The sequence below is a fragment of the Rattus norvegicus genome, chromosome 4, assembly GCF_021556685.1.
Source record: "Rattus norvegicus strain SHRSP/BbbUtx chromosome 4, alternate assembly SHRSP_T2T, whole genome shotgun sequence".
NCBI classification, from domain to species: domain Eukaryota; kingdom Metazoa; phylum Chordata; class Mammalia; order Rodentia; family Muridae; genus Rattus; species Rattus norvegicus.
This window is the reverse complement of record NC_141537.1, coordinates 177193805-177214930: the sequence shown is the minus strand read 5'-3', so window position 1 is coordinate 177214930 and position 21126 is coordinate 177193805. Positions and strand designations below refer to the sequence as shown.

Sequence of the window (21126 nt, the reverse complement as noted above, 5' to 3'; positions counted from 1 at the left end):
AAAGCAAGCATGGGCTTTATAAAGTTATCTGTGCTTGCTCAGATGTAGGTAGACATTGGCTATGTAGACCTGAGCAAGTAGAATCACATAAGAGATCAGGAGAGTGCCCTTCAAATACCAGCTGCCACACCTCCAAATTACTGGCTTAACTACTCTTTCAATAGTCCCATGGTTGTTCTGTTTCAGAAATTATAAATAGGGAGAATTTACCCATACTTAGAACAAAACATTATTCCCTTGCCTATGCTAAACTCCTGCAAGTCATAAAATGGGGCAATTGGAGCATTCTTAGTTTAGAAAACAAGATCAAAAGCAAACTGTGCTGGAGTCCATTTGGCATCACAGGGTAAACTGAGGAAGGTAGTGAAGGTGATTGGAGTCAAAGCTGCTTTACCTTCAGCAATTCTTTTGTCTTAGTTAATGTTGCTATTCTGTGGCCAAAAGCCACTGGCTTATGGTGATTAACTTCTGCTGATAGCAGCAGATTAAGAAAAAAAGTCTTAGTTACTAGGTCTCTTTTCTCTTTGATTCAAGGGCTCCTTGGTCAGATGAGGGGTTCAGAGTTTGTTAACTCTTCATGAACCAGAGAGAAAATAAATGAAAAGAAAGAAAGAAAGGAAGGAAGAAAGAAATAAAGGAGGGAAGGAAGGAAGGAAAGAAGGAAGGAAGGAAAGGAAGGAGGGAGGGAGGGAAGGAGGAAGGAAGGAAGGAAGGAAGGAGACAAAATTCAGGTACACACATATTGGATTAAGCAGAGAAGGGGTAAACTGCCTTTTTTATTGTTGTTCTTGGTATTTATACTTTCTCAGGATAATTGATCACATGGTTTTTTAAGTACTTTTACATTCCATAAGTTCACAGTAAGCTAAGGCAATAGTTCATGCACAGCAGACTTATTTGCATGTCTTTCCATTAAGATTAGTACCTGACTAAACATTTATTATCTGTTACTAGCTCCATAAGTCCACTATAAATTTAAGGAAATATTTTTATGTCATAAGATAGCACAGTTTTGTCAAGAGACAAACCACCTGCCTTGTGTCTCATTATTTTGATGTCTTATATGTCAACATCTAGTGCTCTGGAGTCCCAAGTGAGGGTCACATTAATCAGGACACAGGGGATGCACTGTACCAGTGTGCTGATGCATACTTTATTGAATGTTCCAGCATCTTGTATAGACAAATGGAATAAAGATTTCTCATGGCTTCTAACTCCCAACAGCTTCTGTTTCTCAAGAAAACTTATCTTGGTTCAAGGTGACCCGGACTTCCTTGCAGACTACAAAAATCTAACAGTAGTCCAACTCTTTTAACTAATTTATAAACAGTTACTTTCTCTTAAGAAAATGATCATGAAGGCTAGCTACTTCCTCAGTCATGCAGCTTACTTGGTGAACACCAGGATTTTCTGCTGAGAAAGTCTGCCTTCTCAGTGCCTCAGTAAGCTGAGATTCACAGAGATCCCATGTTGCCTCATAGCTAGCAGGCTAGGAGCAGTTACCTCACACCATTCTCTTCACTTGTATATATAAACTAGTCCATCATTCATCTTCTGTCCTTGCACCTATAACAAACTGTTTATTTACAGTTTATAATCTTTAGTTACCAGACAGTGGCCTCGTTCCTAATCTAGAAGGAATGTTTTTCTTTGGTAGTAAATTTGTTCTAAACTTGCTGCTTTCTTCTCCTAGCCCTTGGCACATGAAGGTTTACAGAGCTCAATTTGCAGATTTTATTTTACAGGGGCTTTGAGATTACTTGTATCAATTTAGTAATTCTATAAAATCATTATCAGGAATTATGACATTATTAATTTTTATGAGCATTCCTATATTAAAGTACATCTTCATATTGAATTGTTTGTTGAGACACAGTCATATTATATGGCCTGGGCTTACCTCAAAGGCACATTTTTCACAGAGAACATTGAGTTCTTGGACACAAAACAAAACATATTTATTTTTGCACCAGTCTATGGGCTATGTTTTTTGAACAATAAAACATACTTGAATTGTTTGATAAATATTGTCAATATAGTTTCTATTCTTTCTGATTAATTTTAATTTGAATAGATTGAAGTAAGAAATGACACATGAAGAAAAGTCTTCCTAACAGGAGAGAAAGCATTAATTAATGAATGCAGTTTTCATTTATTTCTGGAATTCTTTAAAGAATGTCAAATAATATTGTAAACAAAAATATCATAAAAGAACAAACCACACACAAGGTTACAAACAAATGATAAAGCACATTAGTAGTGAAAACGGTAGGTGGACAGAGGTACTATCAGAGTTCAGAAAGGAAAAAAAGGCTATTAATTAAAAGCTTTGCTAAAATGTCCATAAGGAATGACTACTTGAAACACCATGTTGACTATAAATTATCTAGGTTAACAGTTGGAAGAAGCATTCCAAATGGAGGAGTCAATTCTAATCTACATGGAGTTACATAGAAATAAATAGGTAGTTACCAAAAGTTGCTGTGTAAGGCTCAAAGTGAGTCTTAACTACCGGGAGACCCCCCACCCCCAAAGCAAGACACGAGAATGCAGTTTGATGCAAGTGCAAGAGATTTATTTTTCTGGTGTATCAGGGTCAACCCTTAATCAGCGCCTTGTGGCAAATAACTAGAAAGTAACTCTGACTGGCTATTACAAGCAGTTTTTATACTTTTTAGGGGCACAGTTTATATCAGCAAGGTTACAGTTCAAACTTATTGGCTAAGCATATTGACCTTTAAATCTATTGGCTAGCAAGCATGGCATGCATTTGAACTATACCTGGGACTTTTTAGAGGGTCAGTCAGTACATTCTGAGAATTTTTTACTCAAGAACGTTCCTGTGGGTGGAGAATGGAACTTGGCCTAGCCTTGTCCCCAAGTGGGAGGGGGAAGTTGTAAGGAGGGTGAGGGATGGGAAAAGTCCTTAGGTCCACTTATCCCCTCTCTCTCCTTTTGTACAAGCTCCAATCCTGGAGCTATGCTCAGGGGTCTTGGGTAACTCACATTCTTCAGGTCCTGTCCTCAGGGTCTCATATTGTTGGCCCAGAACCATCAGTTGTACTGCTCCTATTTGGTCTTTTATGAAGGCTATGAGTTGTTCAATGTGCAGGGTCCAAAAGTCAACTATAGCAGGAGAATGATTAAAGGTCCTAGCAAGGTGAACATGAGGGTGGTTAACCAAGGGGAGGCATCAAAAAGAGAGTGATGCCAGCCTTTGGAATTTTCCTTTTTTCTTTGGCACCACTCTAAACTTTGTTGAACTTTGGATAGGGACTCTGTAATCCCCCCCTCAGTGATTTACATAGGAACAACATTCCTTATGTAATGCGGCACGAAGTCCTCCCTGTTATAAAAATACCAAATCTAGACTTCTTCTGTTCTGTAATACAACCTCTGCCAGTGAATCAACATTATTTTCTAAATGGGAGATGGATTTCTCTAGACATTGAATATCTTCATCAATATCTGCTTTGAGGCTATTGTTCTTATCTTGTAGGGTTAATGCTACAATCCCAGTACCTGCCCCAGCCAGGCCTGCTCCCAAAATTAGGGCCAAGGTCAAAGAAACAGGTTCTCTTTTCTGGACCATTAAGCTTCCAGTTGGGTTCCCTAATAGAGCTTGGAGGACAGTTTCTTCAGAATAATAGGTTATTTGGAGCACCAACTGGACTAGTACACAAAACCCTTTTGTGAGAATTTCCCCATGTATACAAAGGGTCAACCCTGTGGTGAAAGTCCATCAGGCTTGATTGGGGGTGGTCTATCCAGCTTGAAGGTACAGAAGAGTTAGTTTAGTTGCATAAACGTAGACAGGGAGTTGGAACTTCTCTGATGCAGCTGCCTTGGCCTGATACGGTCTGTAAGGTCAGTGCCAGCCCCTCTTGAGACCATTTGCATGTCTCCTTGTCTTCTGAAATGCTATACTCTGCAACCAGCCTGATTCCCTCATAGAAGGGAGGTTTGGCATTGTAACATAACCAGCATGAGGTGGTGAGTTCAGACTGTGAGCCTTTTAGGATCTGAAAGGTTTTAATATCATAGACTAGAGAGGGTCTAGTGGTTCAGAGGGCTTGAGGAAAGAATGCAGGTTGAGGTACCAGAGGTGGTGTGCTCAGAGGGGCTAGGAGCTACAGGCTTAGGAGGTTGTGTCAATATTGGCTTACAGGTGCTAACACTGGGTTAGGTTCCCGTGCTATGGGTAAATGGTCAGTAAATGGCTGTACCAAAAGTTTAATGGTGAAAAGTAACCTGGGATCATATCCTCCTATGACCCAGAGTCGAAGACCCCAGGACTTCCCAGTTTCCCATTCCTTAGCCCATTTTCCTTTGTCTGAAAACGTAAGCTTTACCAATATATCTGTGCCTTCCCTAGCTATGGTGAAAAGATCCTCCCATGAGGCTGTCCAGGGGTTATTACCTCCAACAGACATCTGAAATCCCCATGCTTTACAGTAAAATTGCTCTGGTTCTGCACTCTTGGAGGTCCTCTTTCCTCCGGGGCAGATGTAGAATGTTCTCTATCGGCAGCTGGGATATGAGTTCCTTAGGGTCTTTTGAGTATCAGAATCTGGCCATGAAACTTTAGCCAATTCACGTAGATCAAATATTAGGTCAGGAAACCAGGAGACACCCACAGGTTCTTTGGTGTTTTCGAGTGGAGCCTGGTATCCTGTCTCGGGGTTCTCAACTATCCAAGTCAGATTGAAAGGTTGGTGGGGTTTTAAGGCCATAAAGCAGCCAGGCAGGATTGTCACTTCATGGTGTCTCTTGTCCAATGGAGAGGTGGGAAATCTTGAGCTTCAGCAGATTGTCCATCTTCTGTACTACCCAGTGAAAATTTCCAGGGAGTGGGGCATCTGCAGGTTTCACATGAAAAGCGTGCACGCAGGCTGCAATCCCAGCCACCTTGAGGGCTGTGGGAGTGTTAGCAACACCAGGAAGGCTCTCTTCCACTGGAGTTCCAGTGACTGTGCCTGATGCCTCCTGACATAGACCCAGTCAACCAGTCTGGAACTAGTGAGGGGTCTCTGGCATCCCTGAAGCATATAAGGCAGAAAGTTTGGGCTAAATCTCATGTCATATTGACTGGAGGGCTTGGAACCTCAAGAAGAGGTTTCTATCAGTGAGTTGGGATACCTCCAGGGAGGGCCTAGTGGACACCAAGGGAGTTGGGGAGCCAAACAGTGTTGTGGTTTGCCCTGAAGTTACTGTATTTTGATGCTAATTCCACTGCCCCAAGGACAGCTGCCTAGTCACTACTCAGGGCTCAGGTGACTTCACCGGAACCTTCTCCCCATTGAATTTGTAAAGTACAGGTGAGGGGCAGGTACAGGATAGAAGGAGGCCTGTCATTGGAGGAAAAGGAAGGATGGGTGGGAGAGAGTTTGAAGGAAGAGGAAGGGACTAGAGAGAACGAAGAAGAGAAAGGAAGAGACCGGAGGGAGAGAGGGGCAGAGGAGCCATGGCAGGACAATATGGCAGGTGATGTTAAGATTCTGCTCTGTGTATTTACAGGTTGTTATCAAGGGATGGATGGTACTAGGCTTTGTATGTTTAAGTGGGCAGTTATATCTTACCAATTGGGTCAAAGATTATTGTGTTGTGTGTTCTTTTATGTGAGGATTTGAGTGTAGGAAAGTGAGGCTAAGCTGTGTTTCTGCCAAGATATCTAGCAGATGTCTTGGGACACCGCAGTGCAGACCTAGCGGGGTAAAAGACAACTAATACTTTTTTATTTTTGTATTTTTACAACAACAAAACAGGTTCTCAAAAGGAGTCAGGTTAAAAATGGTAGGGTGTGTTCTGTGCTCAGAACAGGGCCAGGGGAAGGGAAATCACCCAGTCAGGACCAGTCTCCAAAGTCAATTTAATTAAGGTCTCTTTTAGGGTTCTGTTCATTTTCTCCACCTGCCCTGAGCTCTGGGGATGGTATGCACAATGGAACTTCCAATCAGTCTTCAATATCTCTGCTAATCCCTGACTTACCTTAGAAACAAAAGTAGGACCGTTGTCTGATCTAATTACCTTGGGCACCCTGAACCTCAGGAAGATTTCTTCTAATATCTTCTTGGCTACCACAGTAGCTCTTTCCTGCTTGGTAGGGAAAGCCTCAATACATTAAGAGAAAGTATCTACAAACACTAGAAGGTATTTGTAAACACATTTTCCTGGCTTAACTTCTGTAAAGTCGACTTCCCAATAAACCCCAGGCTGCTCTCCCCTAGATATCTTGCCTTGTTTGCTCTTGACTGCCTAAGCATTTATTTGCTGACATACCTTACACTGTTCTACTGTCTCTCTGGCTAAAAATCTAAGGTCTATTACCTTAGATCGCTTGACTGCTTGGATGAACTTCTTATCCTCTAAATGGGCCCATCTATGGATTTGGTTAAGTAAGTCCTCAGCTTGTTTTCTGGGGAGTATAGTTTTTTCCCTCTGGAGGGCACCATTGTCTTTCCTTTTCTAGGTAGTAGTTGGTAGATGGCTACCAATGTGAGTCCTCTCTTCATAGGTATATTCTAAGTGAGGCCATCCCTTAGTCCAGTCCCATTTTGCAGCAGGTGTCTTTTGCAGGTCCATAACTGGAATAGGCTCCTGCATAGCCACTTCTTGAGCCCCTTGATCTGCTTTGTTATTGCCCCAGGGCACTGAGTCTCTTCCCTTCTGATGAGCCGGGTGATGAATAATACTCACAGTTGCTGCCAGCTTCATCAGGGCATCCAAGAGATCCAAGATTTCCTGCTTGGTTTTTATTTCTTTTCCCTCTGATGTGAGCAGTCATTTCTCTTGGTATATAGCTCCGTGAACATGGGCTGTGGCAAAGACATACCTGCTATCCAGGTAAATGTTAATTTTCTTGCCAGCCCCAAGTTCCAAGGTCTTAGTGAATGCAATTAGCTCTGCTTTCTGCGCTGACATGCCAGGGGTAGAGGTTTAGCCCAAATGACATTTGTGCAACCCACCACAGCAGCACCTGCTCGTCTCTGACCTCCATGAAGAAAACTGCTTCTGTCTGTAAACCAGGTAACCTCAGCTTCCAGCAGGGGTTGGTAAGAGAGGCCTTTCCTCCACCCATGGGCTTCTTCCAGAATTTCTTGACACTCATGGCTCGAGGTTGGGATCAGGCAGCAAGATGATCAGATTAAGCCCAATCAGAGGAGACAAGGTGATTCAGTCAGAGTTCAGAAGCAGAGTCTGGTAGTGGGCGATCTTAGCATTCATCAGCTATCGGTCAGGGGACTGCCTTATCATGCTCTCCAGAGCATGTAGTGCTGCCACCATCAAGTTTTGTCCCAAAGTCAATTTATCTCTGACCAAGGTGGCCACTGCTGCAATAATTCTAAGACATGGGGGATACCCAGCTGCCACAGGATCCAGCTTTTTGGATAGGTAGGCTATTGGTGTTTTCCAGGGGCCCAACTTCAAGTCAAAACCCTTTTTGCAATTCTATTCTCAGCCTCATGTAACTGAAAGGGCTTGATGACATTGGGGAGCCCAAGTGCAGGGACGCTTGATGCTATCAAATGCCTCCTGTTACTCTTTTCCCCATGTAAAGGGCCCATTACAATTAGTGAGCCAGTAGAGAGGGGCTGTTAATTCTGCAAACCCTGTAATCCACAGGTGGCAAAACCCCGCCATGCCTAAGAACTCCCACATCTGCTTGGGGCTTGAAGGAAGAGGGATATAAAGCATAGTCTTTTTTCTCACTTCTGAGAGCCATCATTGCCCATTCTTTAGGAGGTATCCCAAGTACTTTACCTGTCGTTGGCAAATTTGAGCCTCCTTAGCTGAAGCCAGATATCCCAGTGTGCCCAACTCTGATAGCAGGTTCTTAGTCCCTTCAAGGCACTGTTTCTTGTTTTCAGCATCTAGGAGAAGGTCATCTACATACTGCAAAAGAGTCACCTGTGGGTTGGCCTCCTGATAGGACCTCAGGTCCTGGTGAAGTGCCTCAGCAAAGATGGTGGGCAAGTTTTTGAATCCTTGGGGTAATCTAGTCCATGTCTGCTGACCGGTGGTCCCATCCTCTGCGTCTTTCCATTCAAAGGCAAAATATTATTGACTTTGGGATACTAAGGGCAGGCAGAAGAAAGCATCTTTCAATACTAAGATCATGTACCAAATTCTGGAAGGTGGCAAAGAACTCAGCATAGTGTAAGGGTTAAGCACAGTAGGCTGGATATCAGCCACTTGACAGTTTACCTCTCATAAATCCTGGACTGGGTGGTAATCAGGTAATCGTTAGTGCCTGGCTGCTGCTGCTTCTTCTTCTTCTTTTCTTCTTCTTCTTCTTCTTCTTCTTCTTCTTCTTCTTCTTCTTCTTCTTCTTCTTCTTCTTCTTCTTCTTCTTCTTCTTCTCCTTCTTCTTCTTCTTTTTCTTCTTCTTCTTCTCATTACATGATGGCCATTTTATTACTGACTCTGGAGACAAAAGGGAATTTTGGTAAAGAATTATAATTAATTATTCAACAAAGACTAGCCCATGCCAATTCTACAAATAGACTACTTTTACAGGCAGCTCCTGAAGGAACTTTTTTAAAAAATTAGATATATTTCTTTACTTACATTTCAAACAATGCCTGGCTTCTTAACTGGCAGGAGCAGTGTGTTCCAGGCTGAACAGCACTTATGCAACACCCCAAGCTGGAGGAGCCTGGAGATGTATGGCTTAATTCCTTCTTGTGCCTCCCAAGACATAGGGTATTGTCTGAGAGACACTGGGGTAGCCTGTGCCTTGAGTTCTCCTACCACAGGAAGATGACATTTTGCTTTACCCATCTCCACCACTTCTGCCCAGGCTGATGGGAATGTTTCCAACTGACAAGTCAAATCTTGGTTCTGAGTAAAGGTGGTTTCAAATAATTTATATTCATCATCTAGTCTGGTAGTCAGAACATGTATGGGGACTCCTTTTGGACCAGTTAGTTGCGGCCCATCAGGCAAGAAGTATATCTGGACCCCCATTTTGGAGATTAAATCTTGCCCCAACAGAGGGTAGGGACAGTCTGGGATGACCATAAATGAATGGGATACCCAGTCCATCCCTAGGTCCACTGTTCTTCAGGTAGTCCATGAGTACATTTTGGTGCCAGTGGCTCCTTGGACCCAAGGTTTTTTTTTTTGGAAACGGGGCCATCAGCTTGGAGGAGGACCGATTGTTGAGCCAAGAATTGAGTGGGTTTCCCCTCCATTATCAGAGTTACCCTGGGTTCAGGTAAGGGGTCTGAACCCTGTCTTCTCTAGTCACTGTCTTGCCCTAAGGCTAACACCTTTGCCATTTGGGAACATTTCCCCCAAAACTTAGGATTTCCTACCCCTGACTTCGGTTTGTTAGGGCACTCTTGGGCCCAGCGGCCCCTCTCCTTATAATATGTGCACTGGTCCTTTTCAAGGGGTTTTCTCTCTCTCTTTGGTTGGAGTCTCTTTTCTCTGCTTTCCCTAACAATTGTAGCCAAGATTCTCTGTAAATTCCTTTCCTATTGCCTTTCTTTTTGTATCTCCCTGTCATCTTCTTTTTCTCTCTGCTCCTCCTCCACTGTTTCCCTATTATGGTAGACTTTCTCAGCAGCCTGCACTAAATCCCTCAACGACTTATCCTGTAGTCCTTCTAGCCTCTGAAACTTTTTTTTCTGATATCCCTACTAGTCTGGTCTGTAAAAGCCATAGTCACAGTTGCTTTGTGCTTCTCACTGCTGAGGTCATAGGGTGTATCTTGGTGGAATGCCTCCATGAGCCACTCTAGAAAGGTTGTGTGTGACTCATCCCTGTTTAAACTTATGTACCTTGGTCAAATTGGTGAGTCATTGTGCAGCCTCCTTAAGACCTGCCAGCAGAGCCTGATGGTAGACCTTCATGTGATCCTTACCTTCTGCCGTATTAAAATCCCAGCCAAGTCTAGTCACGGGAAACCCGCTGTCGATGACAGCCAGGTCAAATGAGGGTGCCCTCATGTCTCAGAGGACATTTTTTTCTGGCTTCCTGGTCATGAAGAGTGAGCTCTTGAGTTGTTGGAGATCATTCCAGGTAGGCTGATGAGTAAAGAAAACAGTCTCAAAGAGATTAATCAGCCCCCTGGGGTTATCTGAAAGGCGGGCTGTTGGTCCTTTCAGGTGTACAAGTTAGCCAAAGAAAAGGGCCAAAATTGCATGGTCTGATTGCTATCCTCAACTATGGACCCATAGGCTCAGAGGGGGAGGGCCACTGTTGTATGGGGTGAAGTAGCCCTCTTGCTCTGGGTCCCCATGGATGGTCCTGGTTCAGATGGTCCCTCCCTACCATCCCCCTACTTGGATCCTGAGAAGTGGGGTGGGGAGTAAAGGGACAAGAGCTCAAGTGAGATCTCTGAAGAGGGGCCATGGGAACTGGGGCCATGGTAGGGGTCTAAGAGGGTAGAAGATCCTGAAGCAGCAAATCTTCTGTAGAAAGTCCTGGAGGATGTTCTTTACAAAGGTGACCCAAAATGGCTATAACAAGCAGTTTTTATACTTTTTAGGGGCATAGGTTACATAAGCAAGGTTACAGTTCAAACTTATTGGCTAAGCATATTGACCTTTAAATCCATTGGCTAGCAAGCATGGCATGATTTGAACTATACCTGGGACTTTTCAGAGGGTCAGTCAGTACATTCTGAGAAAGTTTTTACTCAAGAATGTTCCCATGGGTGGAGAATGGAACTTGGCCTAGCCTTGTCCCCAAGTGGGAGGGGGAAGTTGTAAGGAGGGTGTGGAACTGCAAAAGCCCTTAGGGTCCCTCAGCTGAATATTTAGTGCAAAACTATACATAAAAAATACTTTATACATAAAGTAAAAGTTAAAGAACTATTAACTGGAAAGAGGAAATACTTTGGAAAAAATGCAGAAGTGGAACAGTGTTGAGTCATGAGATCAGAATTAGCAAACTAAGAAGAAAAATAAGTACTGTAAAATTAAAAAAAGAGAGAAAGATGCATAAACCGTTCTTGACAAGATGGAAGACTAGAGTGGGTAAAGCAGAAACAGCCATGGGTGGAGATATACAGATGGGTATGCATGTCAGGAGCTTGGAGTGTGAGGTCAACCTGTTTACTCCTGGACTTTCAGTGCTTATAACAGAATAACAAGCCTCTAAGCTAAGTATTTAGAGCTGCAAGTACATATATTGTTGTCATTGGTTTGTTGTCTTCTCTCTCTCTCTCTCTCTCTCTCTCTCTCTCTCCCTCTCTCTCTCAATTGTATCTTAGGACTCAGAAATGCAAGCCTCAAGCTTATAAATCCTTGCTCTATAAGCCCCAGTAAGTACATTTTCATTTAACAGGGGCTTATTCACTTCCTTCTTATAAATATATACTTGCCATAGATATGCTAACAAAAGGAGGCAAAATTTGGAATAATAGATCCAAGATCCTCGTAGACAAAGAAATATGGTATAAGGCAAATGGAAAATCAAAATCATTCTAATTGTGAAAATGCAGCTGCTTTCATGGAGAAAGTGAAGTGGGGGCTGAGGCAAGGTACCTGCTGCCCCTTTAGAAGAACCGTGTTTGTTTGCAGTGAGCATGTCGTGTAGATAGGTGTCTGTAAGTCCAGTTTCAGGGTATCTAATGTCCCCTCACAGCCTCTGAGGGCATCCTCACAAATGTGCACTTAGATTTACACACAGCCAATATCAAATTCAATGGAAAGATACTTGAAGGAATCCTAATAAAATCAGTAAAATAGCTGGGTAGCATCTGTCCAGAGATCACCACGACCATCATTCCTAGAACTAAACTTACTCTGTCCCAGGCTCACCTTACATTTAGAGATCTGCCCGCCTTTGTATGTACAAACAAGTTTAGTGGGTGGGATTCTGCCCTGGGATCATCATTCCCTAAATCTCTTTTTCTCCTTCCTTGAAATCTTCTGACAAGCTGACTTAGTGCAGGTATATCTGGTTTTTTTTAGGTCCATGAAGCCCCTCATACAATTCATACTGCATACTTATATTTTACATAGTTGAGAAATTAACTATTTTTGAACTCGTGTTTCCCCACAGTTCTTTCTCACAGTTTTAAGGACTGTCCTGAAGGTGACAGCATTTACCATTCGGCTGAGGAACATTAGACACATTCTCACCTCCAAGACTCATTCTGTTTCTAATTATCATGGAGCTATTTACCTTGGCAGAGAGAACATTTCCCAAAGTAGGAACATAAAGTAGAATATGTGCATTATTATACAAACAAGTCCTCTGCTCACAGCAGCTGTCAGCACTCCTGGAGACTCCCTGCTGGATATTCTCCAGGACTGGGATTCCATGTCACGCTATCCCATCCACAGACACGCAGGACTTGGCGTCTTCCCCTTTGTGTTTTAATTCAAGAGTGCAAACATTGACTATGAGTGTGGTTACTGAGCATAAGACCTGTTTGAGGAAGACTGGAAGAATTAGTAAGAATATACTAACTGCAGTCCTCCATTTATCAGCAAGGCCCTTTAGGAAGATGAAGAAGTGAACTCAAGCACAGCAGAGGCGAATGTCTGCAGACACTTCCTCAAAAGAGGTGGATCCCACTCTAGAGTTATTAACATGCGTGATCTTATGAGGTAGGGAGTTGCTATCCAAAGCCAAATTAGAATGTTCCAAAGCCCCTTTAAATAAGACTGCATTTTAGATGAGTCATGTTCAGAGGCATTATACTCCAAGGGGGTTACACAGACCCAACGGAAGAGTCAATGGCATTGCACTGAGAGCCTGACCTTAATATTTTGAATTTGGTTTCCCATAAATAGAACTGCTTCCTCTAAAGCATTAAACCTATTTTAGAGTCCCCTGTCAATAGTCTCCTGGATCATGAATGTTACTGACACATTTTGTAGATAATTGATCTACACGATGTGCTGGGTGAATCTCTTTAATCAAGGATGTAGTAGATAGGGAAAAACTAGAATCACACCTATTAAGACTGTGACTCCCAGTATTAAGGCTGGAACAAATCCTTTAGCTCTTTCGAGAGCCAAAGTAGCTTTATGCAAAATCTCTATGCCAGACTTGGAGAATAAGGAGCCGGTAGCATTAACAGGCAATTCCTTATGTGCGGCAGCAAACAGCCTGAACAAATATGGCTGAGAAGGGCAATTTCACCTGAGAAAATGTGGCAGCATCATATCCCGGAGGATACCAGGGGCTGGCTGTAGATGCTGCAAGTGGACAGGGTTTCTCCAGGACAGCCAGTGGATATGATTGAGTGCTTCCAGGATCTCCTCTGTTTTGTCAGGAGAATGAGGGATTTCTATCTGTACTGCTTTTATAAATTTATTTTTTTTAAGATTTTTATTTTATTGTATATGAGTACACTGTAGCTGCCTTCAGACACACCAGAAGAGGGCATCAGATCTCATTACAGATGGTTGTGAGCCACCATGTGGTTGCTGGGATTTGAACTCAGGACCTCAGGAAGAGCAGTCGGTGCTCTTAACCACTGAGCCATCTCTCCAGCCCCTGTACTGCTTTTAATGAGTGATCAAGACTTAACCAAACGTTCTCTTCTCATAGCCACAGATCTGTGGGATAGGATGGAAAAAGATGGAGGGACCCATTGCCAACATCGGGTGGAACTTGGAAAGCCTTGTGAAAGAGTCGGGGGAACAATTGAGCCAGCCAAAGGTGTCAAGGACATCACAAGAAGACCTACTCAGTCAAGTGATCTGAGCCCATGGGGGCTCACAGAGACTAAACCAGGAACCAAAGAGCATGCAGGGACTGGACCTAGGCCCAAAACAAATTTGAAGCAGATGTGTGCAACTTGGTCTTTATGTGGGTCCCCTAACAATTGGAGCGGGGATGTCTGCCATTGGATCCCCTTCCCTTATCCGGACTGCTTGATCCTGCCTCAGTGGGAGAGGAGGAACTTAGTCCTGCAGGGACTAGATGTCCCAGGGTGAGGGTTTTACTCGATGGGGTTTTCCCCTTCTCTGTGGAAGGGACAACATGGGAGGGGTTTTTAAGGGCATGACTGATATGAAAAGAGGGAATGGGCTGTAATTGGGCTGTAATATTAAGAACTGGAAATAAAGAAAGAAAAGACAAAGAAAAGAAAAAGAAAGAAGGAAGAAAGGATGAAAGGAAAGAAGGAAAGAAGGAAAGAAGGAAAGAAGGAAGGAAGGAAGGAAGGAAGGAAGGAAGGAAGGAAGGAAGAAAAACCAAACACTCAAAACCTCTTTTTTCCTTGAAGTTGCTCTTGGTCCTAGTAGTTTATTATAGCCAGAGAAACCCTGAATAAGACAGCCTACCCCTAAGGTGATTTTTGTTTTGTTTTTTTAGAATCACTCTTTATATCACTTTAGTAAATAATTTAACTGTCTGCTCTAATAACTTAACAACCGTTCCCCTACTGAGTTGAATTCTTTAGCCTTCATCCCAGGGTTTGGGCCTAGTTTCATTGTAACTTGTTATTCCATGCTCTGTTGATATCCCTGGGAGGCAAGCACTTGGGATCTTTTTGGGGAGGGGGTTATGAAGAGGAGTTGGTCTGGGGGAGAAGCAAGGGTTGGGACAAGGACTTTGGAAGATTGCAGAGAAGGGACACTGGTTGGGATGGAATGCGTGAGAGGAAAATGAAAACATAAGAAAATTGAACATCACAAATGAAAAAAAAATGACTTGTTACGGTTGAGCAAATAATTTAACCACTGTCTCTTCTTACAAAAAGACGGTGGGAAGGCTTCGAAAGCAGAGACATCCTCAACCAATCAGAAGAACAAAATGGGAGAGCCTGAGAAAAGGGCTGGAACCCACGGGATCAGATGCTTTGCCAAGATAAAGGTATGGATCATTTAGACACACACACACACACACACACACACACACACACACACACACACACATACACACACACACATATATACATATACAGGCTGGGAGTCTTTTAAACAAGAAATGAAAACCATTGTAATATTGTTTCAGCTTACATGAGGTTTTGCAACACAAATGCCATGTGTTGTTAATTTCTTGACTTAAGAACATTGGTTTTATAATTAGGGATCTCTAACCAGGATTATTTATCCAGGATAAAAAGGAAAGGTTTTTTATTTTCTTCTTAATTTCTACTTTAAAATTAACATTACATTTCAATTGCAGCCCCCATCCTTTAAAAAAAAAAAAAAAGAACAGGATTTAAAACGTTTTAGGTGTGTATTACTTAGTGGTGGAGTTTACCCTGAGGGCAGAGGTCAGTCTTGAGCGATTCTCGGCAGGAGGCCAGAGGCCACAGCTAGGGAACAGGACCCTAATAAAAGCGCCATGTTGATTAATATGTAAAGATAACTTTATGATCTGGTCAGACAAACGTTTTCTTCAAGTTTGGACAATGCAAGTCATTCTTTGTTAAGAAGACACTGTTAGCTGGTTTGGTAGTTTTTGGTGTTCTAGAGATAACAACTCTCTTTATAGCTCCAGAGTCAGCTTTACATCACAAAACATAAACTCACATTGACCCAGGAAATTTGAGCTGTGGCCTAGTTTCTGAAGAACCCCTTAAATACTTCTCTCTAAGATTCTGCCTCTACATCAGCCTATTCAAGGCTCATTTTACTTTTCTCACATGCACTAGATTTTTATTTACGTAACAGAGAGGCATCAGACCCCACATGTGCACATAGGGCTCACTGATGAGTCAGCCTTGCCTCCTGGATGAATTCCAGGCAGTTGAGAGTCAGTCTCTCTCTCTCTCTCTCTCTCTCTCTCTCTCTCTCTCTCTCTCTCTCTCTCTCTCTCTCTCTCCAGTTCTTGGGATATTACACCTGAAATTGTCTTTTGTTCTCCCCATGTACATATGCACACATGAACTCATCCCACACAAACATATACACACATACAAAAAAAAAGTTGAAAGAACTTAAGAGAAAAAAGAAAATGACCTTAGGAAGCATGAAAAGACTTCTTCAAAGGGGTTTGCTTTAGACTCTAGAGTGCTGAGGTAAAAAGTGGGTAGATTAGCTTCATGAATACAGATGTTATGTAGTAGGAGACCTGAATGTGCATGGCCACTGGATTCTTTTACTTCTGCACAGAACCAAGTACTTTAGAGAAAGAATTAAACAGGCTCATTAACTATTTATCTTGATTCTCCAAAATACAAAGAAAGTAAATGATCTTCCCGGGTCTGATTATTTTTGTAATTTGGTAGACCTTGGTTTTAAATAAAGGATCTGAATTACAAAACTCAAGTAAAAATTATAAAGTGGCGGTCGCGTCCTCAAAAGGGATGATGTACGATGGGAAGAGGGAACATCTTTGCAAACAGTATTAGAATTTAGAAGAGAAATGTTTAGAGATGGAATTTTACTATATTACAGATAAAGAGTACTTTTGAGGTATGCTAAAGTTGGTACTCTCATCTCTAAATTAGCTTTTCTCTTTTTCCCTGTAACTGATTTGGTTCATCTATGTTAATTGATACTTGTGACAGGAAAGTTATAAGCATTAAATGAAAATATGACATAATAATGTCTGAATATAATTTCGGATGAGACAGTACAGAAGTTCCAGAAAATTGGATGATAAAATTTTCCACCAACTAGCGTCTGGAAGATAAGTTAACAGAAACAGAAATCTCGTTCACTACATCACTTGAAGTGAGTTAATTAGTCACAGGAGGTAGTTGGTTAGCGATCTCCGTAGAGACATTGTTTATCCTGTACCTGAGGGAATCCACAATGTTCCACCCCGGTGTTCAATTACATGAACACCATTTGACTGCTTAGAGAAAGTGTTAGAGAATATCGTATAAGGGAGGAGGAAAAAAAACAAAACCAAAACCCATAGGTCACTTGGCTGTGACAATTGTATCCCGTGTTGTGCCTGAGAAGGCAGAAAAAGAGAACACAGTGTTGAAGTGACCAAGGACAGCCAGTTGTTATTCCAGCAGACAAAGCACGGTAGACTTGCTGCAGAAGCAATGCCTTGGGACAATTCTGTTCTCTTCGTTCCTTTCCTTAATGGAGACAACGCTTGTCCTGCAGTATAGTCATGAAGATCCATCAAGAGTCTTATATGGAACAGCTGCATGTCTTTCTGTATGAGGAAGGTGCACTGATTAAAGGGCAAAGCCTTAACTATCTACAGCATTTACCAAATGCTGGCCACCCATTCTAACTGTGTGTCCAGAGCGCAGACATAGTGACATAGACAGAGGAGATTACAGTTTGAAGGTGCTTGGGTGTTAAGGGCTGTTTAAGTTGGATAGAATAGTCCATCACACGGTGGAGACTGATTTGCCAGTGTATATATGCAAAAAACTAAGTTTTCTTTTTTCTTAATCATCTTTCTTCCCAGGTGTTTCTGTTGGCGTTAACATGGGCATATGCGTCCAAAGCACTATCAGCAACTTACATGAATTCCATGCTCACACAAATAGAGAGGCGATTCAATATTTCCACATCTATAGTTGGGCTTATCAATGGGAGCTTTGAGGTAGGTGAGTTCTTACACTTACTTACTTTTATATATTTTACATATTTTCTCTTCCTTTCCTGCATTAGACTACATAATGTGACTGGGCTGCACGGTTCTTCCTGTTGCTTGAGTCGCCTGGCTTGGTGTGAAGCAGCTACTTATGAAATATCCTCATGATGGCAGCTAACTATTGCCACATAGGGCAACAAGATTCTGTTTCTCTGGCGGGAGGCAGTAGGTGAAGAACATTAATATCTAGTTCTACCTTACTTGTATATTAAATGTTAAAGATTTCTGTCTAAAGTAGAATATAGTAACTATTAATAGCAACACTGGCTGTGACATGTGACTTAAGGCAAAGTCTTTTTTTTAAAATTTTTATTTATTTTTTTCCATCTTTATTAACTTGAGTATTTATTTACTTTTTGATTGTTATTCTCCTTCCAGGTTTCACAGCCAACATCCCCCTAACCCCCCCCCTCCCCTTCTGTATGTGTGTTCCCCTCCCCATCCTCCCCCCATTCCCACCCTCCCTCCCAACAATCAAGTTCACTGGGGGTTCAGTCTTAGCAGGACCCAGGGCTTCCCCTTCCACTGGTGCTCTCACTAGGCTATTCATTGCTACCTATGAGGTTGGAGCCCAGAGTCAGTCCATGTATAGTCTTTGGATAGTGGCTTAGTCCCTGGAAGCTCTGGTTGCTTGGCATTGTTGTTCATATGGGGTCTCAAGCCCATTCAAGCTCTTTCAGTCCTTTCTAAGATTCTTTTGTTTCAGTTTTTTTTTTCCCAGAGCTGGGGACCAAACCCAGGGCCTTGTGCTTCCTAGGCAAGTGCTCTACCACTGAGCTAAATCCCCAACCCCCTTTCTAAGATTCTTAAGGCGAAGTCTTAAGTGAAAAGAAATATGAGAGGAAGCAATTCACATTGGTCAGTGAAGGCAGCGTTTGGTCGGCATTTCCTAGGCAGTTTTGCAAGCAACCTTTTCTTAGCATGGATAAAATTTACTTCTCTCCCCATGCCTTTCCATATATTATTATTTGAGGAACACAGCAAGGCAATATAGGAGGTGAACTTAGCATAAGGTGAGTTCTTTTTTTTTTTCTCTCCGAACAACAGTTATTTCAGACAAGATGGTATACATTCAGGGGGTACAGCCATAAACTAGAAAGATACACAAAGAGTTCAAATAGTAGGCCTCCTAGGACACTGCATTCTGCACGATGACCTCAGTGAAAGAGATAGATTGTAATAAGAAGACAGAAGGGGCACATACAATTCAAAATATGGCAACGTCTCTTCTACTTGGATAGCTGTGTAAGGAGAGACAGCATGGGAAGAAATCCAAAGTCTTCATATATCTTTCAAATATTTAAGATCACTTAGAGGTATGCTAAGTCATCAAAGAGGAGTGTTGGATTTTTCTGATCTTTCTCTTTATGTATAATATGAACAGGATAAATATTTTCATCAAATTAAAATGATGTAGTTTGTAGATAATTTACTTATGTATTTGGTTCTTTTCACCTCCCTTTTCTTTTTTGTGACCCGAGGGGAGGATAATCCTGAATAGAGACTTAGGATTTTTCAGCCTATAAGAAAACCTTCCTTCAGGATCCCAATTGCTTTACATTTTAAAACAATACACAAACACCCCAAGCCCCAAGTCCCTGTTCTTAAGGTAGTTGTTGAACAATGAGCCCTAGGGTCTAAATGCTGGCGAGGCTGTTGACTGAGAGCTACTGCAGCTGTAGAACTAGAGTTTCATAAAGGTTACTCATTGTCAGAGCCCGAATGTGCAGAACTAGAGTTTCATAAAGGTTGCTCATTGTCAGAGTCCGATGTGCAGGGCCGGATGTGCCTGAGGGAGAGCCAGAGATAGGACTTGCCAAACCAGCTATCAGCCCCAAGGACACTGACCATCCTTCCTTCCCCAAGGACACCCTCCCCTTCCTTCACCCCCCTGAGTGAGATGAGCCACCCTACCTGCCTGCCGAGCTGCTAGATAACACATACTCCTTGCTGATGTCATTTCACGCCGAAAGTAACCGTGCACCTTTTGAATTGACCAATCATGTGTAACCGCGCGAATGCCCCTTACCTCCCCTATAAAAACCCCCAAGTTTGGAAGCTCGGGGTCGATTCCTCTGTCTCCTGTGTGGGATACGTGTCGACCCGGGATCCCGCTAAGACCCGGGATCTCGTTAATAAAGCTACCTCTTGCTGTTACATCAAGAATGGCTCCTCGTGATTCCTGGGGGCACCCCACCCTGCGATCGGAGCAAGAGACACGGCTCCCCGTTTTGGGGTATGCTCTTTCACAGCAAGCACTCTCATTCCCTCTTTCAGGAAACCTCTTGTTGATTATATTCGTGAGTTATTTTGGACGGAAACGGCACAGACCTATCATGATTGGCATTGGATGTGCAGTCATGGGCCTAGGATGCTTCATAATCTCACTACCTCATTTCCTCATGGGCCGGTGAGTATTCAATTTAACCTACAGGACGTGAGGTTCACAATTTCCTCTCTGGGGAGAGCAATGCTGCTTCTAGTCACAGAGGGAAATTCCACAGCTCCTCCCTTTTGTCTTTGATTATAAATCCAGAAGCACGTGGCCGAAGCTGCCCAGTGCTGCTGCTGGCTGGAGCTGAAGATGGCTCCCTCCTTCAATTAGAACCTCATCATCTTCCTGCCTTCCATCTTTTCCTTCACCGCCTAAACTTGGCTTCGTCTCCTAGATTGTAGTTTCCCCTGAGTTATTTTGAACTTGTCTGTCCAAATTATTTTTCTTTTATTAATAATTTTATTTATTTCCATTCCAAATGTTGTTCCCCTTTCTGGTCCCCTCTCCCTTTACCCCTTCCCCTTTGCTTCTGAGAGGGTGCTCCCCCAACCACCCACTTCCACCTCAAGCACTAGCAGCTCCCTTCCCTGGGGCGTCAAGTTTCTATAGGATTAAGCCTCTTTTCCCACTGAGCCCAGACAAGTGAATCCTCTGCTTCCTATGTAGCAGGGCCTAGAGTATGCTCTTTGGTTGGTGGCTTAGTCCTTAGGAGGTTAGAGGGATCTGGGTTAGCTGATACTCTTGTTCTTTCTGTGGGATTGCAAACCCCTTCAGCTTCTTCAGTCTTTCCCCTAGTTTTTCCAGAGGGGGTCCCCGACCTAAGTTCAATAGTTGGCTGTGTTAAGAATCTGCTGTCTCAGTCAGCTTCTGGAAAAGCCTCTCAGAGGACAGCCATACTAGGGTCCTGTCTGCAACCACAACATGGCATCAGTATTAGTGTCCCGGTTGGTGCTTGTGCAAGGGATAGATCCCAAGTTAGGCCTGTCTCTGGATGTCCTTTCCTTTGGTTTCTGCTCCATTTTTGTCCCTGCGATTTTGTTAAATAGGAACAATTCTGGGTCAAAAATTGAAGATGGGTAAGTGGATCCATGCCTCAAATGGGGGCCATGTGTATCTACTGGTGGTAGTCTCTTAAGGTTCCATTTCTCCACTCCTGGGCATTTCCGCTAAGGTCACCCCATTGGGTCCTGGGGACCTTTCACATCCCTGGTGTCTAGGGCTTTCTAGAAGTTGGCCCCACTCCCACCCCACCCCTCTGCATATTTCTATTCATTCTCCTGGCCCTCTGGGATTCTCTCCTGTCTTTTCCCCATACCTTATCCTGCAACCTCCTCCCCATCTCCGCTCCCACCCATCTGTCTCTTATG

At 42.9% G+C, this 21126-nt stretch overlaps 1 protein-coding gene and 1 long non-coding RNA gene across 8 annotated transcripts in view; one reads left to right on the top strand and one right to left on the bottom strand.

The window, feature by feature from the left end:
- Positions 1-5414: 5414 nt before the first annotated feature.
- Slco1a6 (solute carrier organic anion transporter family, member 1a6) overlaps positions 5415-21126 on the top strand; it is a 45095-nt gene continuing 29383 nt past the window's right edge. For 2 of the 7 annotated variants that reach the window (XM_087659501.1, XM_087659506.1), the window contains exons 1-4: positions 5427-5484; positions 14672-14784; positions 17296-17437; positions 19762-19894. In XM_087659501.1, coding sequence (XP_087515627.1) covers positions 5478-5484; positions 14672-14784; positions 17296-17437; positions 19762-19894 — 395 coding nt within the window. In that variant the 5' untranslated portion in view covers positions 5427-5477. Of the gene's footprint in view, positions 5485-14671; positions 14785-16861; positions 17172-17295; positions 17438-19761; positions 19895-21126 lie in introns of those variants that run through there. The other 5 variants (XM_087659502.1, NM_130736.1, XM_087659505.1 and 2 more) reach the window with 5 other exon arrangements.
- On the bottom strand, positions 7993-10459 carry LOC147995130 (uncharacterized). Its single transcript, XR_015687140.1, has 2 exons — positions 9869-10459; positions 7993-8424 (listed from the first exon to the last, which is right to left on the bottom strand). It is a non-coding gene; the product is annotated as an uncharacterized LOC147995130 (long non-coding RNA).